Below are 25,455 nucleotides of genomic sequence, written 5' to 3'. Positions count from 1 at the left end.
GATTAATTTCCTCTGCTAATAAACCTGCTGTGTGATCAAGCTTGTCTAGGTACGTGCACTTCTCATTCAAAACAAATGAACTGCTCACGCTCCATATTCAATGTTGCATATAAATATAATTTATTATTAGTCTTAAAAATTCTTTCTTACACTTTGTACAATAACTTGACAGGTGAAATGCATCGTGAGTGCCAGAAACAAACATTCTCACTGTACACAGTAACTACCGTGAAGCTGAATTTGGGATCACAAAGCCGAATAACACAACGAAAATGGAACAATAGCTTCAAAAAAATATGCAAAGTTTGCATAGAGGACTTGACGGGGGAAAAAAACAAACAAAAAAAACTGCTGTTAAAATAATTATCAAAAAGAGTAGCTTGAAAACACGCAAACAGTTGCACGTGCTGCTGCATCAAAGCAATGTTACATTTATAACAAGCATAACATTTTACAATCTGTTCCGTATGTATTTGGACAGACTATTTTTTGTAATTTTGCCTCCACAGGATGGTGAAAGAAAGTGTGATACTTTATGCTAAATCTGTCTGGATTAGGCAACTCTCAAAAACTGAATGACCGTGCAAGAAGGAGACCAATGAGGGATGCCACCAAGACACACATGGCAGCTGTGGGGAGAGTGAAACATTTGTCTGTTGCATAGCCAGGAACAGCTTCACAGAGTGGCATGGAGAAGGATTTAAATGCAAGAAAGTTTAAGTGTCTGATACGCCTTCTGGCAAATTGTATTTGAAATTTAGTTTCCAAGAAAATCCATCCCTATATTACGCCACCAAAAACCTGTATGCACAGTGTAGTGTCAGAGTTGTCGCCGGTGTCTCGGTGGCTTCCCTCACTCATCTCCTTCTTGCATGGTCACTCAGTTTCTGAAGACTGTGTGCTCCAGACGGGTTTACTGTACAGTATATACTGTTTGTAAATGAAGCCTGAGACATAGCCAGCGACTTGGAAATGTTGATGTATCATTTCCTTACTCGTCTAAAGAAAACTGGCTGTAAAAGTAATGAATTGTATAAACAAATCATCCTGTGTTTGGTTTGCCTGATTTCTTATGGTCTGAAAGTGGAGGGACTGCATAAAAATGTCATTTCTAAATGATTAATGTCATATTTTTGTTAAGCCTCGTCTTGCTGCATAATTACAAAAACTGTCATGGTTCAAATAGTTATGGATTTGATTGAATGCACAGAATCAGCGCTGTCATACTGTCGATGGCTTCTGTCAATGTACAAATCAGTATCTTCATCCTCTTCCAAAATCACGAGATCTGAACACAAGAAATGACACTTTTTATGATATTTGATTTTCAGACAATTAATTCAGCATTAAATTTAGCCTCACACACTGTCAATTATTTGGTAGAAAGCAGCTGTGTTCACTTGCATCAGTCCTACAAAAATAGTCATTTGTGAAATCATGTAGTCTTCTTTCTGCACTGTCACTCTAAAGGTCATAGAAATCACCAACACCAACTTTAAAACTGCAGCTGTTTGGATGAAATGATCTCCAGCTGTTAAAGACAACATAAATGTTAAAAGCAGAACCAAAGCAAACAATCAAAAACATTGTAAAAAGTTCAAAAATATCACAAATAAATGGACGTAATTAAAAAAAGAATATGAATAAAAAAAGTGTTAATAATCACAGCGACTCGTCAGTGATTTCTTTATGTACATGTAATTTGTGGCTGACAGGATGAGTCGTTACTACAAGAGTCCACCAGGGGGTGCTACAGTCCCATCAAAAAGAACCAAAACATGGAATGTGAGAACACGCCAGGCAGCTTAAAATACAAAAACAACTGTTATAAATAGACAGCATATTAAATATTATGTTATCACAGAACTGTGGAAAGTGATTGGGAGCGTGAGAGAGGCTTCCTCTGATTCGATCGTCGCCGCTCGGACCTTTGGCCTCTCAGTTCATTAACGCTGTCGTTTATGGCATCATCCACATATCTGTGCAGTCCTAAAACATCAGACAGGCTGTTTCCAAGGAAACGGGAACCAGAGACAGGAACAGTTAGAGAGAAAAGAACTGGTGGAGACTCTTGTTTACCCTCCAAAGTTTTAAGTCCCTTTGTTGCCGAGGTCTAACTGGGTCACGGCTGAGCAGACAGAGCTCTTTGTGTCTTTACGCGTGATATCTGCTGCCAAATGACTCCTACTTTTAGGGCATCTGCCTTCTCCTGTGATCTCCTCCTGACCTGGAATGTCAAACCCCCGCCCCCTGACGAGCAGACATCACTGCTCGCTCACTGCAGGAACAAGGCTGTCGTGGCGTCCCATCTCCTCCAGCACCTGCGCCAGGCGGCTGAGGTTCCCATCAGGAAAGTGCTGGGCCTCCCACAGGTCCAGGATGACCCCCGTGGGACTGGATTTGGTGGCAAAGTAGTTCAAATACCTGAAAGATGAATGTGGGAGAAAACACAAGCAAAAGAACAGCTTAACTGCTGGTGTGGTATCCTGCCCAAAACCTTTACATGCGATACCATGTGTGCAGTTATGACCAATATAAACACTTTATTCACCTTGGTTTTACCTTTTGCATTTCCCTTTTTACCCAAATAAGATGCAGACATGCGAAGAAACAGCACATTACAAGCACCACATGTGGGACTATACAGAGTAGATTTAAGGTTTCACCTGTTTGAAGCCTTGAACCATACAAACCAATTTATTTGTAAAATGATTCACTGGTTTGAAACGCTGCGAACACTATGAGCCACACATATCTTGACAAACTGTTGCACCAATGCATGTGGGTGTGTGCGATTACACTTTACACAGTGCGTAATATATATCCAGGGGTTGTTATTTAGTCTCTTAATTACTGTAGCTTTTTTTTTGTATAAATGTTGCAGTTTTATTATTATTAATGTGTACATGTCGCAGACATGACGAACGCAGCTCTTCAGTATCTCACCATGTCATTTAGGTCCTTCAGACTTTTATTTTTTTTCTAGTAAATGCTTCGGTGGAGCATGGCTAAAACCTTTCAACTTCTGGGGGAGCTCCACCCCCCCAGACCCCCACCTTTTTACGCAATTTTCTTTTTTGCCTTTCAGCTTCTAAATAATCACTGTTTATGTTGAGCTTTCACAGGAATCAAAACTCTAAACAAAATACATTCAAATAATAAAGAATAAATGAATAAATAGTGCAATACATCGATGCACAAAAATCCCAAATTAAATCAAATCAATTTTATTTATATAGCGCCAAATCACAACAAACAGTTGCCCCAAGGCGCTTTATATTGTAAGGCAAGGCCATACAATAATTACGTAAAAACCCCAACGGTCAAAACGACCCCCTGTGAGCAAGCACTTGGCGACAGTGGGAAGGAAAAACTCCCTTTTAACAGGAAGAAACCTCCAGCAGAACCAGGCTCAGGGAGGGGCAGTCTTCTGCTGGGACTGGGTGGGGCTGAGGGAGAGAACCAGGAAAAAGACATGCTGTGGAGGGGAGCAGAGATCAATCACTAATGATTAAATGCAGAGTGGTGCATACAGAGCAAAAAGAGAAAGAAACACTCAGTGCATCATGGGAACCCCCCAGCAGTCTAAGTCTATAGCAGCATAACTAAGGGATGGTTCAGGGTCACCTGATCCAACCCTAACTATAAGCTTTAGCAAAACAGAAAGTTTTAAGCCTAATCTTAAAAGTAGAGAGGGTGTCTGTCTCCCTGATCCGAATTGGGAGCTGGTTCCACAGGAGAGGAGCCTGAAAGCTGAAGGCTCTGCCTCCCATTCTACTCTTACAAACCCTAGGAACTACAAGTAAGCCTGCAGTCTGAGAGCGAAGCGCTATATTGGGGTGATATGGTACTAAGAGGTCCCTAAGATAAGATGGGACCTGATTATTCAAAACCTTATAAGTAAGAAGAAGAATTTTAAATTCTATTCTAGAATTAACAGGAAGCCAATGAAGAGAGGCCAATATGGGTGAGATATGCTCTCTCCTTCTAGTCCCCGTCAGTACTCTAGCTGCAGCATTTTGAATTAACTGAAGGCTTTTCAGGGAACTTTTAGGACAACCTGATAATAATGAATTACAATAGTCCAGCCTAGAGGAAATAAATGCATGAATTAGTTTTTCAGCATCACTCTGAGACAAGACAAGAAATTAAAGAGCTGATAATATAGAAAAAGGTGTGACTTATACTCCAGTGTGACTAATATATATATATATATATATATATATATATATATATATATATACATACAAGGTCTATTAGAAAAGTATCCGACCTTATTATTTTTTTCAAAAACCATATGGATTTGAATCACGTGTGATTGCGTCAGACAAGCTTGAACCCTCGTGCGCATGCGTGAGTTTTTCCACACCTGTCGGTTGCGTCATTCGCCTGTGAGCAGGCTTTGAGTGAGCACTGGTCCACTCCTCTCGTCGTTAAGGAAATAGCGGAACAATTTGGAGCTTTGCTGCATCAATTTTTTCTTGAAACTGTGAGAGACCTCCAGGTGGACACCATTCGGAAAATTAATATGGCTTTCAGGGACGATTTTATGGGGATTACATAGATTAAGGAGTGCTCCAGCTGGTTTAAAGACCGCCCACAGCGTCTGAGAGCGTGGCGCGCTCCAAGCGCCGATCGACAGGCTCAAACCCCGCTGAAACAGGCAGATCATTTCCAACGTGAAGGCTTTGTTGATCCGGGACGTCATATGACTTTCACAAAAAGGCAGAAGGCGTGGACATCAGCACTTTTTCGGCACATTCCACTGTTACAGGATTTTTTTTCATGGAAAAAGAAGCAGATGAATGCAAATGTTTCACTGTGGACTTAAACCATGGCATGGGTGGAGCTATAGCAGAGGGCAGGGTTGCACTGACTCCCCTGAAATCTGCTTGGACACAGATGATTGAAAACATTAATTAACGTTACGTCAGAAAAGCTTTCAAAACACTTGAAACAATAAATCAACACTTGCTTTATCAAAAAACAATTTGCTGTTTTGAAATGTTAAGATATAAGGTCAGAACTTTTCAGGCTTGTAATTTATAGTTTTATGTTCTGACACCCTTATTTGTAATTTAATTATAATTTCTTTAAAAATCTTTACGTTAATATGCCTATATTGTGTATTGTGTTATTGTTTTAACTTCTTATGGGTTCTGTATGAATTCTCTGGAAGCGCTTTATAGATAATAAAAATTATTATTATTATTATTATTATTATTATGGTGACATCTCGTGGAGAGTGTGGATTTCATGGGTGATGACGGCTCTTAAAAAACCCACAATATAAAACAATTGCTTCACTGATCACTGTTTCAAAAAACTAAATGAACCGAATGAAATAACTGCTCAAGAAGAAGATTCAGTCTTTCTAAAAGTTTGGAACGTTGTGCTGCCACATCGTGGTGGTCTTGTATGGGACAATGGGCCTGGCTGCTATACCAACCTGTCCAGGTTGAGTTTGTGCGCCAGCATCCTCCAGTCGTTGCCTCTCGTCTGCGGTGCGTCGAGGCTGCCGCAGAGCTTCTGCCGGATGGAGACTGGGATGCGGAAAGCGTTGGGTCCTACCAGCGCGGTGATGTTGCTGGCCGGGTCCAACAGAGACGTGTCGATGCTTTGAGAGTCCTGCAAAAGAGACGCGGGATGGAACGTTAGCTGTAATGCTTCCTTCGGGCTGCGCGCACTTAATTTAAAACCATTTTTCAAAATGTAATAATGTAGCTCCAACGGATTTGAAGTACAGAAAACTTCTGGTATGAGACGTAATAAAAACTGAAAATTATTCATTCTATCCATTTATTGAGGGAATGCTGAGTGGTTTTCAAAAATATTGCATCTGGAGGATTAAGCGTTTGGAGGGCAGGCTGCAGAAGAGAAAGCAAGGCTCAGACACAAATGAAGCAACGCCTGGCAGAGACACAGCTCTGCACTGCATGTACTGTAATTTATCTCATTACTGAACACAAAGCACAAGTGCTCCTCCATCCCTCAAGCTCTGTTCTCTGAGCCAGATGGCCTTTGTGAAGCAAGTACAGAACGGCTGCGGGGTGATTATTCTCCGCTCCACGCTGGCCTGTCAGAAGCAGAACTATATGACGGCTGCAGGGTCAAGACTCCCTGTCCTCCCCATGTCTGTCTTCAGAGAATCGCAGAAAAGAAGGAAGATGAAATGAGAGGGCACACTCACTCAAGTGCCTGACACAATAGGGGGAGAAGTGAAAAGGGTAACCAGGGGTAACCAGGCTCAACTAATGATCAGTGCTATGCATTTGTGAAATTTGCAGTTATAAAGGGGTCACTGATCTGAGAAAAATATATACTATAGATATAAATGACGTATTGCTCCGACCTCAGCGAGCCTAAGTATTAGAGATTCAGCTGTGACAAACTGTGGTAACAGACACAAAGGGCCCTATTTTCAACACGGAGCAAAGCGTGTGCTGAGGTGCAAAGTGGCATGGAGCAGCATGGAATGGCACAAAGTGGGAAGCAGTGGCACAAAATGAGATGCAGCAGTGCAGAGCAGCATGCTGAGGCGTGTCATGCAGCAGCGCTAACTGATGTACAATGGCGCAAAGTTGTATGCCCAAGGCGAAAAAGTGGCCTGCGGCAACACGCAGCACGTTATTGGTGGTTTACAACCAACACAGGTGCTATTTTCAAATCCTTCACCATGTTTTTTAAGCAGTACGCTTACGTGAGCTCATTTTGCACGCATGGGCGTGTTGGTCTTAGAATGAGGTGTAGTCAAGTCCAACACTGAGGCATTGTTATTGTGAGGCAGCAGAAAGCAAATGCACCGTGGACCATTAAGAGTTACTATTGATAAGGTGCAATATTCAGATACGCCTTCCGTAGGTGGTTCACGATGCACATACACTCTGCTTGTAAACACAACAAAACTGAATTCCAAGCACCATTTTGATGAAACAAAACAAACACTAATGAAAAAATACAAAACCTCACCTTACTGCTTCACCTCAGGGAGCTTTGGTGGCTGGTGTCTGCTTGTGTGTTTTGATGCACTGGTAGAGGGGTGCTAACTCACCACAAAACGTCTAAACTGAGTCCAGTTTCATCATAATGTTTTGGGGGCACCAAAGACCATCCTAACTCTCACCGAACCCAAACCAGAACCCTGGCAGTTCCGCTAATCCTTACAATAACCCCAAAGACGCAATGTTTGCAGAGGTATTTCTGCATCTTCAAAAGGGTTCCTTCCAGGTTTGTTAGTATACGCTGGTGCTACTTCATCCACTACTTCACACAACCACCCTGAGTTCTGACTAGCAAGCATTCAGACAGACCACCCATCTATCCCAACCTCCTAAAAGTAGCCATCAATCCACAGCAGCTAGGCGACACATGGCCTTTTCCAGTCACTGGGGTCATCAGTAGTGACACACCTGTGTACAGCTAAGGCTCAGGGCAACGCACCACATAGTGTCGTGGCATTATTCCTAAATAAAAGTATGAAGCCTCATCTGAATCTCCTTCAGTAACCGTTTATTTGACACATTTTTTCAACGGTAAGGACTGTCAAGAGAGACAGACCTAGACCTTAATCCTCTTGTAAAAATATTGCCATTGTCATACACATCTGTCCAGTGATCTCTTGAGTCCATAAGCTCTTCTCAGACATTTCTTGACTTCAAAGGCAGAGGTACCAGAGACACAGTGGAGGTGATGGTCTAGTGGTTAAAGCGTTGGGCTTGAGACCAGGACTTGAACCAAGGATTCTCTGGTCTCAAGCCCTTTGCTTAACTACTAGACCATCATCTCTCCTGTTACAAACCAAGATACTCTGACTTCTACAGTGTGACAGGTCAGTATCTAAGGGTGTAACAGGCTATGTTTAGCATCTACTGACAAAGAATTACGAAATTAATCACCTCAAGATCCCACATTTGGTTCCACCAAGATCTGAACTCACCCTGACATGAGAGAACTGTCTGATTAGAGGAACAATTTTGCCTTAAGGCATGTTCTATGAACATGCTACATTTATATATGAAGACAAGGTCCATTACCTCTGACAGAGTGGTGTCCAGCTGAAAAATCTGTCCTTCTCCTTCCACCTGGCGCACACATATCTTACAGGACAAGTCCATAGTGTTCAGCGAGAAGCGCTCCAGAGTGAAGCAGCAGTGAAGGTTCCTCTGAGAACCGGTCCACACTTGCTGAAAGCAAAGCTCCTGAAGAAGACAAAGGAGGAGGAAAAAAATAGTACTTGATTGCTTGCAGGGCGTTTGACTCTTTGGGAACACGGGTATGAGGACGTTACCTGGTACTTGGCGAGTAGTTTACTCTTCCACAACGTGTGCGGGACATCATGGATCGAGAGTCTCAGGTTGTGGGTACTATCTTTAAAGATGAGAGTCTTTGGTTCATCCAACAACTTCCCGCCCATCTGCTTCTCCATTTGTAGAACTTCCTAAAAAGATGAACACAAAATTGATAAGCTCTGGGTTTATTCCAGGGAATTGAGCAAAGTCTGTAAAGACAAAAAAATTCCAAGAACACATCCAAGAAGGACACATCCAGGCTGGACAAACTGATCAGGCGGGCTGGCTCTGTGGTTGGCATAAAGCTGCACTCTGGTGATGGTGGCAGAGAAGAGAACACTGGACAGACTGTTGGACATTATGGACGATGTTAGTCACCCTCTGCACACTGTCATCAGCAACCAGAGGAGCCTGTTCAGATACAGACAGCTCCTTCCCAAGTACAGGACCAACAGACTGAAAAACTCCTTTGTCCCTCAGGCCATCAGACTGTACAACTGCTCACTCAGGGGGAGGAGGAGTAACGGGAAGACAGAGGACGGGAATAAGAGGAACAGTAGTAGCCAGTAAACCAGTACTGATCAGTATGTCTGCTATTTATATTTGTTTATTTACTGTATACGAGGTCTATTAGAAAAGTATCCGACCTTATTATTTTTTTTCAAAAAACATATGGATTTGAATCACGTGTGATTGCATCAGACAAGCTTGAACCTTCGTGCGCATGCGTGAGTTTTTTTACGCCTGTCGGTTGCGTCATTCGCCTGTGAGCAGGCTTTGAGTGAGGAGTGGTCCAGCCCCCTCGTCGGATTTTCATTGTCAGGAAATGGCGGAATGATTTGGGCTTTTTTTCCATCAGAATTTTTTCAGAAACTGTTAGAGACTGGCAGCTGGAAACCATTAGAAAAATTTATCTGGCTTTCGGTGAAAATGTTACGGGCTTGGTAGAGAATAAGGAGTGTTACTGTCGCTTTAAGGACGGCCTCCAGTGGCTGTGGGGCGTGCCGCGCCATCGACAGGCTGAACGACCATTTCATTTCTAAACGGATGGCTGTCTGGATCCGTGACCATCATGTGCCATTTGTCTGGTTATCACAAGAGCTGGACATCAACCATTTTCCGGCAGATTTCACTTTTAACAAGAGATTTTGTCATGGAAAGCCGAGCAGAGGCTTCGCGCGTCACGATGGATTCGCTACTGGAGCGAGACAAAACCAACTCCGTTTTGGTCTCACAGGACTACTTTGAGATGGCGTTCAGACAGCTGTCGGTGGTTTTTCCATCGAGTGATTATCCGAGAAATTGTGGATGTGCCTGGACATGCCAGAACATGTCCTGTGAGGCTTCACCACGGCGTTGCTGTGCGCCATGCGGCACCGCCACGACGCGCGAAGCCTCCGCTCCGCTTTCCAAGACAAAAACTCCTGTAACAGTGGAATGTGCCGTTCATTTCCCAACTGGACGCTGTGTTTTATCTGGGACGTCATCTGACTAGCACAGGAATTGTAAAAAGACGGCACACTGAGACAGACGTGCGGAGGAATTCCGCGCGCGCCCCACAGCCGCTGGGAGCCGTCCTTAAAGCGACAGTAACACTCCTTATTCTCTACCAAGCCCGTAACATTTTCACCGAAAGCCAGATAAATTTTTCTAATGGTTTCCAGCTGCCAGTCTCTAACAGTTTCTGAAAAAATTCTGATGGAAAAAAAGCCCAAATCATTCCGCCATTTCCTGGCAATGAAACAACGATGAGGGGGCTGGACCACTCCTCACTCAAAGCCTGCTCATAGGCGAATGACGCAACCGTCAGGCGTGAAAAAACTCACGCATACACACGAAGGTTCAAGCTTGTCTGACGCAATCACATGTGATTCAAATCCATATGGTTTTTGAAAAAAATAATAAGGTTGGATACTTTTCGAATAGACCTCGTATACATATTTGCAAACTGTTTTTCTTTTTTACTTTCACTTTTGATACTCTGTGTGCTTCTTACCCTGTGTGCTGCTATACAATGCTGCTAGAACCTCAATTTGGGGGTCTTCCCAAGTGATCAATAAAGTTCTATATAATCTAATCTAATCATTGTTGTAGCTCGTTGCAGGTAGAAGAGGCTACTCATTAAAGGGTTCGGCCAGTGGTGTCCAAAGACATCCCAGAAAGGGCCAGGAGGGTGCAGCTTTTCTTTGCAACCACTGAATCCATAAGCAAGACACTGAATCCCAAATCAGCCCTGATAAAACTCAGAAAGTTTAGCATCAGGAAGGCTGTCTGTCTCCATCACCATTAGATCAAAACAAAGAAGTGGTGTAGAGAACGACTTCCCTTATTAAAAAAAACTTCTATTATCATCACTATAAAAATTAAATATTCGTGTTATGTCCAAACATTTCCTTTGTGACACTGATCCAACATGAACTAGACGGTTCACTCTGAGGGCACATAACTCCACCACAGCAATAATGGTTGCCCATTTCACCGCCACTAACGCACAAACCTGACCTTTGTGATGTCATAACGCAGACAGATATTAACTTCATAATTTGGAGTGTTGCCAGGTTATCTGTAGATTTTTATCACCTCTCTCACAATGTTAAAGAAAACTGATTAAATAAAGGATTTTGTGTCACATTTGGAGCTGCCTCAAAATTTAATCAACTCCTCCACGACTCAAGTACCAAAATCTGACCCCGTTATCAAAATCTGTCGATTGCTTTTTGACTTATCACGATCAGTCTTAATAGTGATGTCTGCCTCATGACTCTGTCGACTGGAGGTGAATAAACAATGTTGGGTAGGATTACTTTGAAAGAATACATGTGGATTACATGTATGTATGTATGTATGTATGTATGTACATTTGGATTACTTGTAATCTGATTACTTTTGGATTACATTTCAAAGTAATCCTACCCAACCCTGTGAATAAAATTATGTGTAAATAAATATATGAAAATATATATGTGTAGTTATATGTAGCTTTCAAGAAACACAAAAATTCAAAAAATTCTACAGAATTATTTTTCTTTTTATATGTGTAACGGTGGTAAACCTGTGAATTCTGAACTCATCCTGCTGTTTTTACATTTTGTGTGTAGTGCCATCTAGTGGTGAGACAGCTCTGCCTTCTTTGACAGAAAAAGCCCCCTCATTTAAATAAAGTGTTTTACTGTATGGTTATGTGACATAGATGTTAACCAGTGACCTACAAATCTTGTTTTGTATATGTCAAATTATAATTTTATATCTTAATTGTTATTTCACCGTTTCTGCATTTGTTTTTTACTTGTTTACTGGTTCCTCGACCGTCCTTGTACTTCTACTAGTTGTATTAATTGTTTATGTTTTAACCGTTATTTGTTGTTGTGGTGTCCAGAGCAGATGGCCGCCCAACTGTGCCGGGTCTGCTGCTGCTGGAACCTACTGTTGTGAAGAGCCTTTGGGCGACTGTCGTGATTTGATGCTATATAAATATAGTAAAATTGAACTGAAGAGAGGTGGAACAGTGGCTTAGTGGTTAGTTTTGTTGTCTCACATCAAGAAGGTTGAGGGATCGCTTCCCACCCGGTGCTTTCTGTGTGGGCTTTGAATGTTCTCCCTGTGTTTGCGTGGGTTCTCTCCAAGTCCTCCAAGGACATGGACGTTAGGTGATTTTAGAGTTATGTGATGGAAGTCCACATCAGAATTCCTTCTTGCTTTGTGAGACACATCCAGTTAACAGTCTTCCAGTTGATGGAGCACCTCTTGAAGTTGTGCTTCAAGAGGTCCTTGTATCGTTTGTTCATCCCATTTTTCTTCGCTCAGCTGGGAGTAGAAGATCTGCTTGGGAAGTTGGCCATCATCCATCCTAATAACGTGACCACTCCACAAGCCCCCCCCCCAGGACCCCTTTTTAAGGTAAGTGGATATAAAAAATGAATGAATCTCTCTGTTTAAGGTGCGGCTCCATCCAGAGACAGGAGTGGGTGTTTTTCTTCTGCAGGCCTCCCATCTTGTGCACCAGCATGGACTCCCAAAATCTCCTAAAATTTCCTGTATTGTCTATTGTGTCAGTAGCATGACTCAAGCAGAGGGTCACCCCTTTGAGTCTGGTCTGCTTGAGGTTTCTTCCTCAAATCATCAGAGGGAGTGTTTCCTTACCACTGTCGCCTGTGTGCTTGCTCTGGCGGTTGATAAGATTAGACCTTACATGTGTGAAGTACCTTGTGGCAACTTTGTTGTGATTTGGTGCCATATAAATGAAAATAAATTGAAATTAAAAACTGAAAAATTGAATGACCTGAAAGAACTGAGTATCACAAGCAGCTATGACATTTTGTCCATATTGTCCACTATATCATCCAGGTCACGCTACAGAATCCAGGGACATCAGTGGACCTCAGGCCTATGCAGGACTTACTTCGGTTTGTAACATTACTGTTTATTACGGGAAAGGTGTAAAAACTCCACTTCAGTTTGCAGACTGACTTCCAAACACCGATGTGAAAATGTGGTGGGCTTCAGCATTATTTTTATATTTTTACATTTGACTGTTTGCTGCTTTAATAGAAATTTGCAAGCATGATGTTTTCCACAGTAGATTTTCTCTGGGTTCGAGGAAGAGAATCCAAAGCTGTCATCAGAAATCAGCTTCAACATCCACGCAGCAGGATCACTATCGCTCGTTATTACCCTCTGCCAAATTTAATAACCGTGTACAGTATCCCTCCTCACTGTCACAATATTCTCTTCTCTTGCTCTGTGCAGGCAGATGTGGGTATGAAACAAAACTGAGGCGAGCAGTGGATACATCTGCTCTATATAAGACAATAAGGCTTTCGCCTCCCGCGTCTTGTTTGCTGGATGCGGTCGTATCGCACACATCACAAATGGCTAGGCGGAACCATTTCAGCCTGAAACAAAACGATGGACACTCATTTACCTTGAGCGCGTCTTGCGTGTCGTCCAGGCAGTAAACTCTGATGTGGTATTCCATGGCGGGGCAGGTGACGGGGCCAAAGATGGCCAGTTTGAGGCGTTTGGTGGTGGCCGCGCTGAGAGACTGGCCTACGAGGCAGTAGGTGCCCAGCGTCTCCGTCAGGATGTGACAGGCCTCATCGTCCATTTGAATGTAGCACGGCGTGGTGAAATTTTCTTCTCCCACCACCACCACATCCTTCACATGAAAAGGACAAAGAAAAAAGTGACAAAAGTGAAAAGTCTGTAAGAAAATAAGACCGAAATGGAGAAAGGTTTTATCGCTGTTGTGTCACGCTTCAATGCCCAAATGTCCCGAAATGTTTTCCACACCATATGACTTATTTATGCAAATTTGCAGAAGAACTCATATCTATTTTGTAATTTGTAATATGTACATGGGGGCAGAATGGTGGCTTAGTGGTCAGTACTGTTGCCTCACAGGAAGAAGGTCATGGGTTTAATTCCCACCTGTGGCCTTTCTGTGTGAAATTTGCATGTTCTCCCCATGTTTGCGTGGGTGTCCTCCCAGTGCTCCGCCTTCCTTCCACATCCAAAGACATGCAAGTTAGGTGGAATGGAAACTTTAAATTGTCTGTAGGTGTGTGTACGGGTGTGAATGTGTTTGTTTGTCTATATGTGTTTGTCAGAGTGGCGTCTTGTCCATGGTGTACCCCGCCTCACACCCTGTGGCTGTTGGTACAGGCTCCAGCCCCCATGACCCTTAACTGGAGTAAACAGTTGAAGATGAGCGAGTGTTTGAATATGCATGTGTAATCTGTGCCCCCTGCTCCCTCCAAAAAAGTCATTTTATCCTCATGACTATGTACATATGAGCACAAAACAATTCTAAAATTTACTCATATCTAATTCCTAATGTGCAATCATGGTGTAAGTATTAAGTGTTTACCATATATTATTAATGAGGTATCCTGTTCACAAGAAAAAAACACTTCAACCTCATTAATATACAAAATATATACATCAAACAGTCCTAAAACGTAATCATATTATGTAATTTTCAATGTGTAACTACACTGTATTAAGTGTTTACCATATATTATTAATGAGGTATCCTGTTCACAAGAAAAAACACTTCAACCTCATTAATATACAAAATATATACATCAAACAGTCCTAAAACGTAATCATGTTATGTAATTTTCAATATGTAACTACACTGTAAGTATTAAGTGTTTACCATATATTATTAATGAGGTATCCTGTTCACAAGAAAAAAACACTTCATCCTCATTAATATACAAAATATATAAATCAAACAGTTCTAAAACATAATCATATTATTTAATTCTCAATATGTAACTACGCTGTAAGTATCAAGTGTCTATCATATATTATTAATGAGGTATCCTGTTCACAAGAAAAAAACACTTCATCCTCATTAATATACAAAATATATACATCAAACAGTCCTAAAACATAATCATATTATGTAATTTTCAATATGTAACTACGCAGTAAGTATCAAGTGTCTACCATATATTATTAATGAGGTATCTTGTTCACAAGAAAAAAACACTTCATCCTCATTAATATACAAAATATATACATCAAACAGTCCAGAACATAATCATATTATGTAATTTTCAATATGTAACTACGCTGTAAGTATCAAGTGTCTACCATATATTATTAATGAGGTATCCTGTTCACAAGAAAAAAAACACTTCATCCTCATTAATATACAAAATATATACATCAAACAGTCCTAAAACGTAATCATATTATGTAATTTTCAATATGTAACTACGCTGTATCAAGTGTCTACCATATATTATTAATGAGGTATCCTGTTCACAAGAAAAAAAAACACTTCATCCTCATTAATATACAAAATATATACATCAAACAGTTCTAAAACGTAATCATATTATTTAATTCTCAATATGTAACTACGCTGTAAGTATCAAGTGTCTATCATATATTATTAAGGAGGTATCCTGTTCACAAGAAAAAAACACTTCATCCTCATTAATATATAAAACATATACATCAAACAGTTCTAAAATGTAATCATATTATGTAATTCTCAATATGTAACTGCACTGTAAGTATCAAGTGTCTATCATATATTATTAATGAGGTATCCTGTTCACAAGAAAAAAACACTTCATCCTCATTAATATACAAAATATATACATCAAACAGTCCTAAAACATAATTATATTATGTAATTTTCAATATGTAACTACGCAGTAAGTATCAAGTGTCTACCATATATTATTAATGAGGTATCTTGTTCACAAGAAAAAAAAAAAACACTTCATCCTTATTAATATACAAAATATATACATCAAACAGTCCTAAAACAGTCATATTATGTAATTTTCTATATGTAACTACGCTGTAAGTATCAAGTGTCTACCATATATTATTAATGAGGTATCCTGTTCACAAGAAAAAAACACTTCATCCTCATTAATATACAAAATATATACATCAACCAGTCCTAAAACGTAATCATATTATGTAATTTTCAATATGTAACTACGCTGTAAGTATCAAGTGTCTACCATATATTATTAATGAGGTATCCTGTTCACAAGAAAAAAACACTTCATCCTCATTAATATACAAAATATATACATCAAACAGTTCTAAAACGTAATCATATTATGTAATTCTCAATATGTAACTACGCTGTAAGTATCAAGTGTCTATCATATATTATTAATGAGGTATCCTGTTCACAAGAAAAAAAACACTTCATCCTCATTAATATACAAAATATATACATCAAACAGTCCTAAAACATAATCATATTATGTAATTTTCAATATGTAACTACGCAGTAAGTATCAAGTGTCTACCATATATTATTAATGAGGTATCTTGTTCACAAGAAAAAAACACTTCATCCTCATTAATATACAAAATATATACATCAAACAGTCCTAAAACATAATCATATTATGTAATTTTCAATATGTAACTACGCTGTAAGTATCAAGTGTCTACCATATATTATTAATGAGGTATCTTGTTCACAAGAAAAAAAACACATCATCCTCATTAATATACAAAATATATACATCAAACAGTCCTAAAACGTAATCATATTATGTAATTTTCAATATGTAACTACGCTGTATCAAGTGTCTACCATAAATTATTAATGAGGTATCCTGTTCACAAGAAAAAAAACACTTCATCCTCATTAATATACAAAATATATACATCAAACAGTTCTAAAACGTAATCATATTATTTAATTCTCAATATGTAACTACGCTGTAAGTATCAAGTGTCTATCATATATTATTAAGGAGGTATCCTGTTCACAAGAAAAAAACACTTCATCCTCATTAATATATAAAACATATACATCAAACAGTTCTAAAATGTAATCATATTATGTAATTCTCAATATGTAACTGCACTGTAAGTATCAAGTGTCTATCATATATTATTAATGAGGTATCCTGTTCACAAGAAAAAAACACTTCATCCTCATTAATATACAAAATATATACATCAAACAGTCCTAAAACATAATTATATTATGTAATTTTCAATATGTAACTACGCAGTAAGTATCAAGTGTCTACCATATATTATTAATGAGGTATCTTGTTCACAAGAAAAAAAAAAAACACTTCATCCTTATTAATATACAAAATATATACATCAAACAGTCCTAAAACAGTCATATTATGTAATTTTCTATATGTAACTACGCTGTAAGTATCAAGTGTCTACCATATATTATTAATGAGGTATCCTGTTCACAAGAAAAAAAACACTTCATCCTCATTAATATACAAAATATATACATCAACCAGTCCTAAAACGTAATCATATTATGTAATTTTCAATATGTAACTACGCTGTAAGTATCAAGTGTCTACCATATATTATTAATGAGGTATCCTGTTCACAAGAAAAAAACACTTCATCCTCATTAATATACAAAATATATACATCAAACAGTTCTAAAACGTAATCATATTATGTAATTCTCAATATGTAACTACGCTGTAAGTATCAAGTGTCTATCATATATTATTAATGAGGTATCCTGTTCACAAGAAAAAAAAACACTTCATCCTCATTAATATACAAAATATATACATCAAACAGTCCTAAAACATAATCATATTATGTAATTTTCAATATGTAACTACGCAGTAAGTATCAAGTGTCTACCATATATTATTAATGAGGTATCTTGTTCACAAGAAAAAAACACTTCATCCTCATTAATATACAAAATATATACATCAAACAGTCCTAAAACATAATCATATTATGTAATTTTCAATATGTAACTACGCTGTAAGTATCAAGTGTCTACCATATATTATTAATGAGGTATCTTGTTCACAAGAAAAAAAACACATCATCCTCATTAATATACAAAATATATACATCAAACAGTCCTAAAACATAATCATATTATGTAATTCTCAATATGTAACTGCACTGTAAGTATCAAGTGTCTATCATATATTATTAATGAGGTATCCTGTTCACAAGAAAAATCAGCATTGGGGAGTGAGGTTTACTCAGTTTCTACAATCACAGCCACAGAAGCCTATAAATCCATCAGAGTTGTCGGGGTGCAGTGGTGGCATCCGTCACTTGTCTCTTTGCACAGTCACTCAGGTTTTGAGCTCTGCCTACTTCAGACAGATTTACCACACAGCACCTGATGATGGAAATGAAGCCCAGGACACGTTCAGTGACTCAGAAATGTTCACGTGTCCATCAAAGAAGAAGAATGAAGAAGAAAGAAGAAGAAAAAGAAATATGAAAAACAACAGGAAAGATGAAGAAAAAGAAGAATGGGCAAGAAGAAGAGAAAAAGAAGAAAGGACAAGAAGAAGGAAATAAGAAAAAATAAGAAAAGAATGAATTTAAAAGGAGAAGAAATGATGAGGGGAAAAAGGAGAAAAACAAGAAAGAATAAGAAAGAAGACAGATAAAAAGGAGTAAGAAAGAAGTAGAAGAAAGAAGAAAAAGAAAAAAGGACAACAGAAGAAAGGATAAAAAAGAAGAAAGAAGAAGAAACCATAAGAAAGAAGGTTAAAAAGAAGGAAAATAAAATAAAGAAGGAAGAAGATAGAATTGAATAAGAAAAAAGAACAAGAAAGAGGATAAATGAAGAAAGAAGGCACAAAGAAGAAAGGTGAAGATAGGAGAGGAATAATAAAGAGGGAAGAAGGAGAAAAAAAATATGTAAGAAAATAAGAAGAAAGAAGTCAGTAAGAAGGTAAGGCCCTGAATTTACAAAAATTGTGTTCCTGTCCAAATACTTATGGGCCAGACTGCATTTTTCTGTTAAAGGTAAAATAGGCTGTTTTACACGACCCGACCCCCTCAAACTGCCTGTCGTGGGTGTTTGTGTGGTCAGCTGCATGCTAATGTAAAACACCGTCTCCACGCCGACGCCAGTCAGCGAGAATAATGAGGCACGGCGAGAACGGATTCAGACAAAGTGAGTCATCTCCTGCACAACGGAAAAATAACGGGCGACACACTAGTACGCACAATCACAACATCAAATGTGTAAAAACTCAACTGCTCCTCCCTCATTTGCATGTTGTGCAGCCGAGCAGAAAACACATTTATTCCCCTCTTTTTAAAAAATAACAAAATGTTTGGTGGCTCATGTGACACGTACAGTACAGAGTAAACCGCTCATCCACTGTAACATGATTTTACAGTTACAGATTTTCACTTCAGTTTAAATGATTTAAATGTGACTTGAAGCAGCAAAGTGCTTCTTTTTTTTGTCTTGCAGTCTTCTTTTGCGTTTATGTCTTCCTAACGTGCGACAGTGTGTGTGTGGAGGAGTGTGTATTCGGACCATTAGGAGTTGACCCATGTCACAGCGCTAATGCCGGGCCATATTTCTCTTTCATTAAGAATGTCTGCTCTTGCTCGCTTCCTTTGGTGAGCTCTCTCGATCTTCCTTCCTCTGGTTCTCGCTCTAATCCGCACGCTCCTGTGAGTGCCGTGCTGGCATTAATTCAGCCCATTATGAGACAGAAGAGGAATTACAGTATGTTATTGTGAGCTAGGCCGTTTAACAGCAGTATTATGGCCCATCATTAGACTCTTTAACTGCTCCTGAGGGACGCCGCTGCGGCTCCTTATTGGGGGGATAATTAGGACACTCAGTGGAAAAGCAGGTTCCGGCTCCGTGCACGGTGCACTGTGCACAGGCAGAAACAAACAAATACAAACACAAAACGCATTCAATGGTTTTCTTTGTAGCAGTACTGATCTCTGCAGGAGAGTCGCGACAGCATGCCAGCAACACCCAATACTCTTATTGGTTAGTGATTGGAACGTATTATTTCTGCCAGAGATTAAGGTTTTCTTGGAATTCCTGGATTTCCAGATTTGGCACACAGATCATATGAAAGAAAAAACACTAAACAGCAGCTCTGCAGGATTAAATCAAGGCCTCACTGTTGTACGTTACCACTCGTGTTACAGGTGTAACGATGTGTTGTGAATCATGATAACTGCCTGTATCGATTCACATTTAACCCTCTGGGGTCCGAGGGCATTTTTTGGACAGTTCAGTTGCCTGGCATAAATGTTTTTTATTGCTGTTAACAGCTCTCCCTGCATCCCACAATCACGTTTTATGTCTCTTTTTTTCAGGACATGTTCTTTCATAATATATATGCTTTTGTTGTGTTTTATAAGTGTAATAAAGGTTTACAATCACAAATAAAGAAAAAAGTAAAGCAGAAAATAATTTTCCACACCCATTTATTCAAAACACACAGCAAACTATAATAAACAACTGTCTTGACACTTTATAAAAGTAATTTGAGGTCTTGTGTGAAAGACTGTACAACAAAAAAGTTCAAACACAACACAAAAATGTACATTTTGAACAATATATACAAAATGGTCTATGCGTTTATGCTCCAGTCTGAGGAAAGGCCCCTCTCCCTCACCTCATTGTGGTAAACAGTGCTTTACGCCAGAGGGAGAGAGCCACAGAGTTATCCAGTAACATTCAAATGCAAACTAGTGGAGCAATCCTGATAGTTACACACTCTTTGTTTGAGCACATGAGATTGTCATGCGAGGCTCTCCGTCTGCTTTCACTTTCGCTGTGCGTAATGGTGCAGGGCGCATTGGAGGAGTTAGGGGGCTATTCAAATGGGCCAACTAGTAAGATATCACTCCTGAAAACAATCTTTGGTTTATCACGTGAGGTAAATCTGCCCTACGATTGGATTTTGGAAAACCATGTGACAGTGAACCAATTCCGATTGGACACTCACATTCCGCACATCATCACACAGCTTCTATGAGGAGTACAAAGATGGCCGACAGTGGATTGAAAGTCCGCGGAGTTAACTTTTCAGCAAAAAAAAAAAAAAAAGTACGTTTCTATCTCATATCATTAAAAAGTTATTTATAATTTAGTAAAGCTTGGTCCCAGCCGTCGTATATGACGGCGTCGGCCCCAGAGGGTTAAAAACAAGAGCAATCTGACGCCCACCAATCCAGATCCGGATCACTTCCAAAATTCTGTGGAGTCTTCCATGCCCTAATATCTATCTGTGGTACAAATGTAGTTTTGATATCATCCTTCAAAGCCCATATAAAGTGGAACTTAATCCAGGTTCCAGATCCAGATCACCTCCAAAATTTAATGGGTTCTTCCATGGTCTACTATCTATCTGTGGTGGAAATTTCGTCAAAATCTGTGCAGTAGTTTTGATGTTATCCTGCTGATTTGACAGACAAATAAATAAATAAATAAATAAATGTAAATAAATGCTGATGATTTTATTACATCCTTGGCAGATGTAATGAATCAGTATTGTGATACCATGAAAATTCAACTACTACACAGAAGAATTAAAAAGCTCTTGCAGAAGAATCATAAACATTTATAAAATCTACAAATAGGAAATTACATCAAGGTTTACAATTTATAATTCAGAACAATTCATTTCTTTAAAGTTAAAACATTCACCACAGATTAATTTGAATATAATCAATGAGAACAGTGATGTAATTGTATTGTGGAGCTGGTGTTTCGGTACACTTCTACTGCATGTTGTTCTTTTATTAATTATTATCACTTTTATTGTGTAATGTAGCTCTCATGATTATTTTGCTTTGCACTGATCTACACAATAGTATGGTAAAATTGCCTTGAGCAATTTACAGGAGCATTTCTTGTAACATTATGATAAAACAATAAGCAATGTGGACAACTGCAACTATTATCATTATCATCAGCAGCAGCACTATTGTTGTAATTATAATAGTGATGACGATGATGTCATGTTGCCATTACCTAAGCCTGTGGCTGCAGTACTTGGATGTTCGTCAAGCTTTATTTATTTGTATTTTGCAGCCAATCAGAAAGTGGAGTTATTTTCTGCCTGGAAATAAAGATGCGGGCTTTGCAGCAGTAAGCATGATTAGAATAGAAATATTATTAATAGAAATAAATTAAATATTTGCAGAGGGCTAATATATGTAGATGTGTTATTTACTTTTTTTTTTTTGATGAAACGTAAAGTTGCATCCAGTAGCTGTACATTTTTGTTTCCTTTTCATTGCTGTGAAGATTTGTGCACGGAGCCGTGCTTCAGTGACTGTTATTTTAGACTGAAACTGAAATATGGTGATATATTGACAATTATCCTGCCATTGCAGTTAACTGCTGTGCTTGTGGTGGTGTTAGATATGTGCCAATACGAACACTTTAAATAAATTCTCTTTTTTGCCTTTTCCAATTTAATAATGTTGAACAGCCCAGCATGCATTAAAGTATTCAAAAAGATTTGGGAAACTGTTGAGGAAGCAAACATGATGCGCGGTGTCTTATATGGATAACTTGGATCAGCTCAGGACATCCAATGTTATTTTTTTGTAGATTGCACCCCCCTCCTCCTCCTTCCCCGGAGCACTGTACCTGGCCAATTGCCCTCGGATAATTTGACTTTGAGACCACGGATATAAAGCAATATTTCAGTCATGCAGCGTGCCGGCTGGCCTTATTGCTGTCACCTTGGATATTACCATCTACATTCCTGACAGGTCAGAGATGTAATCAATAGTTATTTCTTTCTTAAAATACACTTTACACTAAGCTTTATTGGCTGCCCCCAAGTAATTCATCAATGTCAGACTGCTTTTTCTGCTCCATGAGTCATATCACCACATCACCAGTAGAGATTTTATGTTTTATTTTTTTAACCAAGACTTCCTGAAAATGATGTTAGTCAAAGCCACTATTCAATCATCAGGATACAGAGAGACATATATTAGATATAATTTATTGCTAAGTAGCAATAAATGACTGGCTTCAAAAAGGCCAATTTCATTCTCTTTCTTGCAAATAGCACTTTGAGAATTACATGGGGAAAACAATTCATGAAGAACAATGAAAATGTTCCATTGACAGATGAGAAAAAGATGCTAATAAGTGCCCGAAACGGTCCAGTACTGTAAAAAAGTATTAGATATTCTGGGGTTTCAATGGAAATGTAGCAGTGGTTGTTTTTCCACTTAAGTCAGTATGACAACAGAAAATCAAACAATTAAATTACCAAATATTCCTTTTGAAAAATGATTGACCGCAATGATTTGTCACAATGATTGACCTTTTGGCATATTTGACATTGCTTGGAAATTCTGGAACCCACATTCATATGTGCGCCATGTTTGCTACAAATCAGAGTGAAAAAAATTTTGCTCTTTGACCCCAACTACCCTGACCCCAATGACTGATCTGAGACACATTTGATCTCACCTAGACAATTCTAGAAGCCACTGAGATATATGGGCTAAATTTGATGGACATTAAAATGGAAAGTTTAAATTCTGATTTTTTGACCCCAATTACCTTGCCCCAAAGATTGGTAAATTTTGTAAATTTGATGTCATCGGGGTAATTCTCGAACCCACTTTCATATGGGTGCCACATTTGGTGGAGATTGAAATGAAAAACTTAAAATGTGATCTTTGACCCTCAATTACCTTGACCCCAATGACTGACCTTTTATAAATCTGATGTCACCTGGGCAATTCCAGAACCTGCATACATACAGTATGTATGCTAATCTTGGTCAACACTGGTGAAAAACATAAAGTTTGACTTCTGACCCCAATTACATCGACTCATTGATTGATGTTTGGTAAATTTAATGTCAACAGGGTTAATCCAGAACCCATCTCTAGATGTGTGACACGTTTGACCCCATTGCCCGCAATGACTGATGTATGGGAAATTTGATGTCGCCTGGGCAATTCCAGAACCCATTTCCACGTGTATGTCAACTTTAGTGGTAAATAGAATGAACAATTTTGACCACCAATGATTGGCATTTGGTAAATTTGATGTCACCAAGGCAACATGCTTAGTTTGGTGGGCAATGAAATAAAAATCCCAATTTTGAACTTTCACCCCAACGAACATGACCTTTGCCAAAACAATCCCTTTAAGAGCAGTTCTGGGGTTGATTGTCATCCACATATTATATTTGGTGGAAACTGGCCAAAGGACCTGTGTGGAGCAGGGGAACAAACAGACAAACGTTATTTATAGCATGATTACTATTTCAGCACTTGCTGTTTCTAGAGTGCCATGCTGTGCTCAACCAAACCCTCAGCCATTTAGGATTTTTGTTCCCCTACAAACCCTTTTTGCTCTGCAGTCAGTTTTACATTTTAGAACTGAAATATGGGCCATTTATGGATACATTTTTCATAATTCTACAAGCATTCCACTGTAATGGTTCCAAACTGGGCAGACACTGGAGTGTTGTCATGGTGTATGCTGTTGCTCACCTCCCACTGGTTCTGCTGTGACTGGCTCTTCAGCTGGATCAGCCAATCCTGTTGACCGTCACACACAGCGCAGTGATGCATGGTGATAATGACGGGCCGGGTCAACAAGGCCCCGGGGGGTCCACAGCTCACCACTGGGCTCAGCACCGTTTGGCCGTCATCCACCGCAGGCCTGGAAGCACACGGAGAATCATGCACATGCTGTTTAGGGGTGATGTGACGTGGGAATGATAACAGAGGTGGACAGACACAGCTACGCTGTGGCGAGTGACTCTTCATACCTCAAGTTGTCCTTCCTCTGAACAGTCACGTACATCTCGTACACTCGGCCCTGAGGAACGGCCCCTGCTGGAATCAGAAGACTCACCCCTGGGGAGAACATAAACAGACACTCAGAAAAATAAAGTTTTATCCAGTCTGCAGTACAACTGAAACAGGCATCATGTCATATACAGCTGAGCACAGACAAGTGTGTAAAACCAAGCTAGCTTATGGAGGCAGCGTCTGTATATTAGCTTATATTTTCTCATCTTATACAATTCTAGCCAACAGATCTTTAAACAGCTCTAAACTAACACCAATAGTCTGGATGTCCCAAATGCAGTCATATGTAATGTAAACTGATCTGACGTACTGTCATGCTAATACGATAGCTTAGCATGTAGCTGGTTTGAAATGAGTCTGTTACACTTATTTGTGAACAATCAATGTATTCCGCTGACATATGTTCATCAGGTAACTTCAGACGTCTACCCAAGAAGCAATTTTTTTCAAAGTCTTCAGCTTGTGCTTATTTTTTTTTAACATTTGAATATGATTCTCTATGAAAATTCAGTAAGGTATATCTTATATACGAGGTCTATTAGAAAAGTATCCGACCTTATTATTTTTTCAAAAACCATATGGATTTGAATCACGTGTGATTACATCAGACATGCTTGAACCCTCGTGGGCATGCGAGAGTTTTTTCACGCCTGTCGGTTACGTCATTCGCCTGTGGGCAGTCTTTGAGTGAGGAGTCGTCCACCCGCTCGTCGATTTTTTTCATTGTTTATGAATGGCTCAGAGACTGTTGCTTTGTTTGATAAAATTTTTTTCAAAACTGTAAGGCACAACTGAGTGGACACCATTCAATAAATTCAGCTGGTTTTCGGTAAAAATTTTAACGGCTGATGAGAGATTTTGGTCTGGTAGTGTCGCTTTAAGGACGGCCCACGGCGCCTGACGGCGATCTGCGCTTCGAGGCGGCAGCGTCTCGCCGTTTCAAGTTGAAAACTTCCACATTTCAGGCTCTGTTGACGCAGTAAGTCGTCAGAGAACAGAGAACTTTCAGAAGAAGTCGGCATGAGGAGTTTATTCGGACATTCCATTGTTAACGGTCATTTTGTAATGAAAGAACGTGCGGGCAGAG

General features: G+C 39.3%; 1 protein-coding gene across 4 annotated transcripts in view; it reads right to left on the bottom strand.

Moving 5' to 3' along the window:
* Positions 1-96: 96 nt before the first annotated feature.
* Positions 97-25,455, bottom strand: part of unc5c (unc-5 netrin receptor C) — a 299,504-nt gene continuing 274,145 nt past the window's right edge. For all 4 annotated transcript variants that reach the window (XM_034191664.1, XM_034191665.1, XM_034191666.1 and 1 more), the window contains 7 exons: positions 24,326-24,413; positions 24,045-24,216; positions 13,210-13,443; positions 8,288-8,437; positions 8,034-8,198; positions 5,450-5,628; positions 97-2,424 (listed from right to left, as the gene is read on the bottom strand). In XM_034191664.1, coding sequence (XP_034047555.1) covers positions 2,265-2,424; positions 5,450-5,628; positions 8,034-8,198; positions 8,288-8,437; positions 13,210-13,443; positions 24,045-24,216; positions 24,326-24,413 — 1,148 coding nt within the window. In that variant the 3' untranslated portion in view covers positions 97-2,264. The remainder of the gene's footprint in view (positions 2,425-5,449; positions 5,629-8,033; positions 8,199-8,287; positions 8,438-13,209; positions 13,444-24,044; positions 24,217-24,325; positions 24,414-25,455) is intronic.

Source organism: Thalassophryne amazonica, chromosome 17, assembly GCF_902500255.1.
Source record: "Thalassophryne amazonica chromosome 17, fThaAma1.1, whole genome shotgun sequence".
Lineage (NCBI taxonomy): Eukaryota > Metazoa > Chordata > Actinopteri > Batrachoidiformes > Batrachoididae > Thalassophryne > Thalassophryne amazonica.
This window is presented reverse-complemented; position numbering and strand designations above follow the sequence as displayed.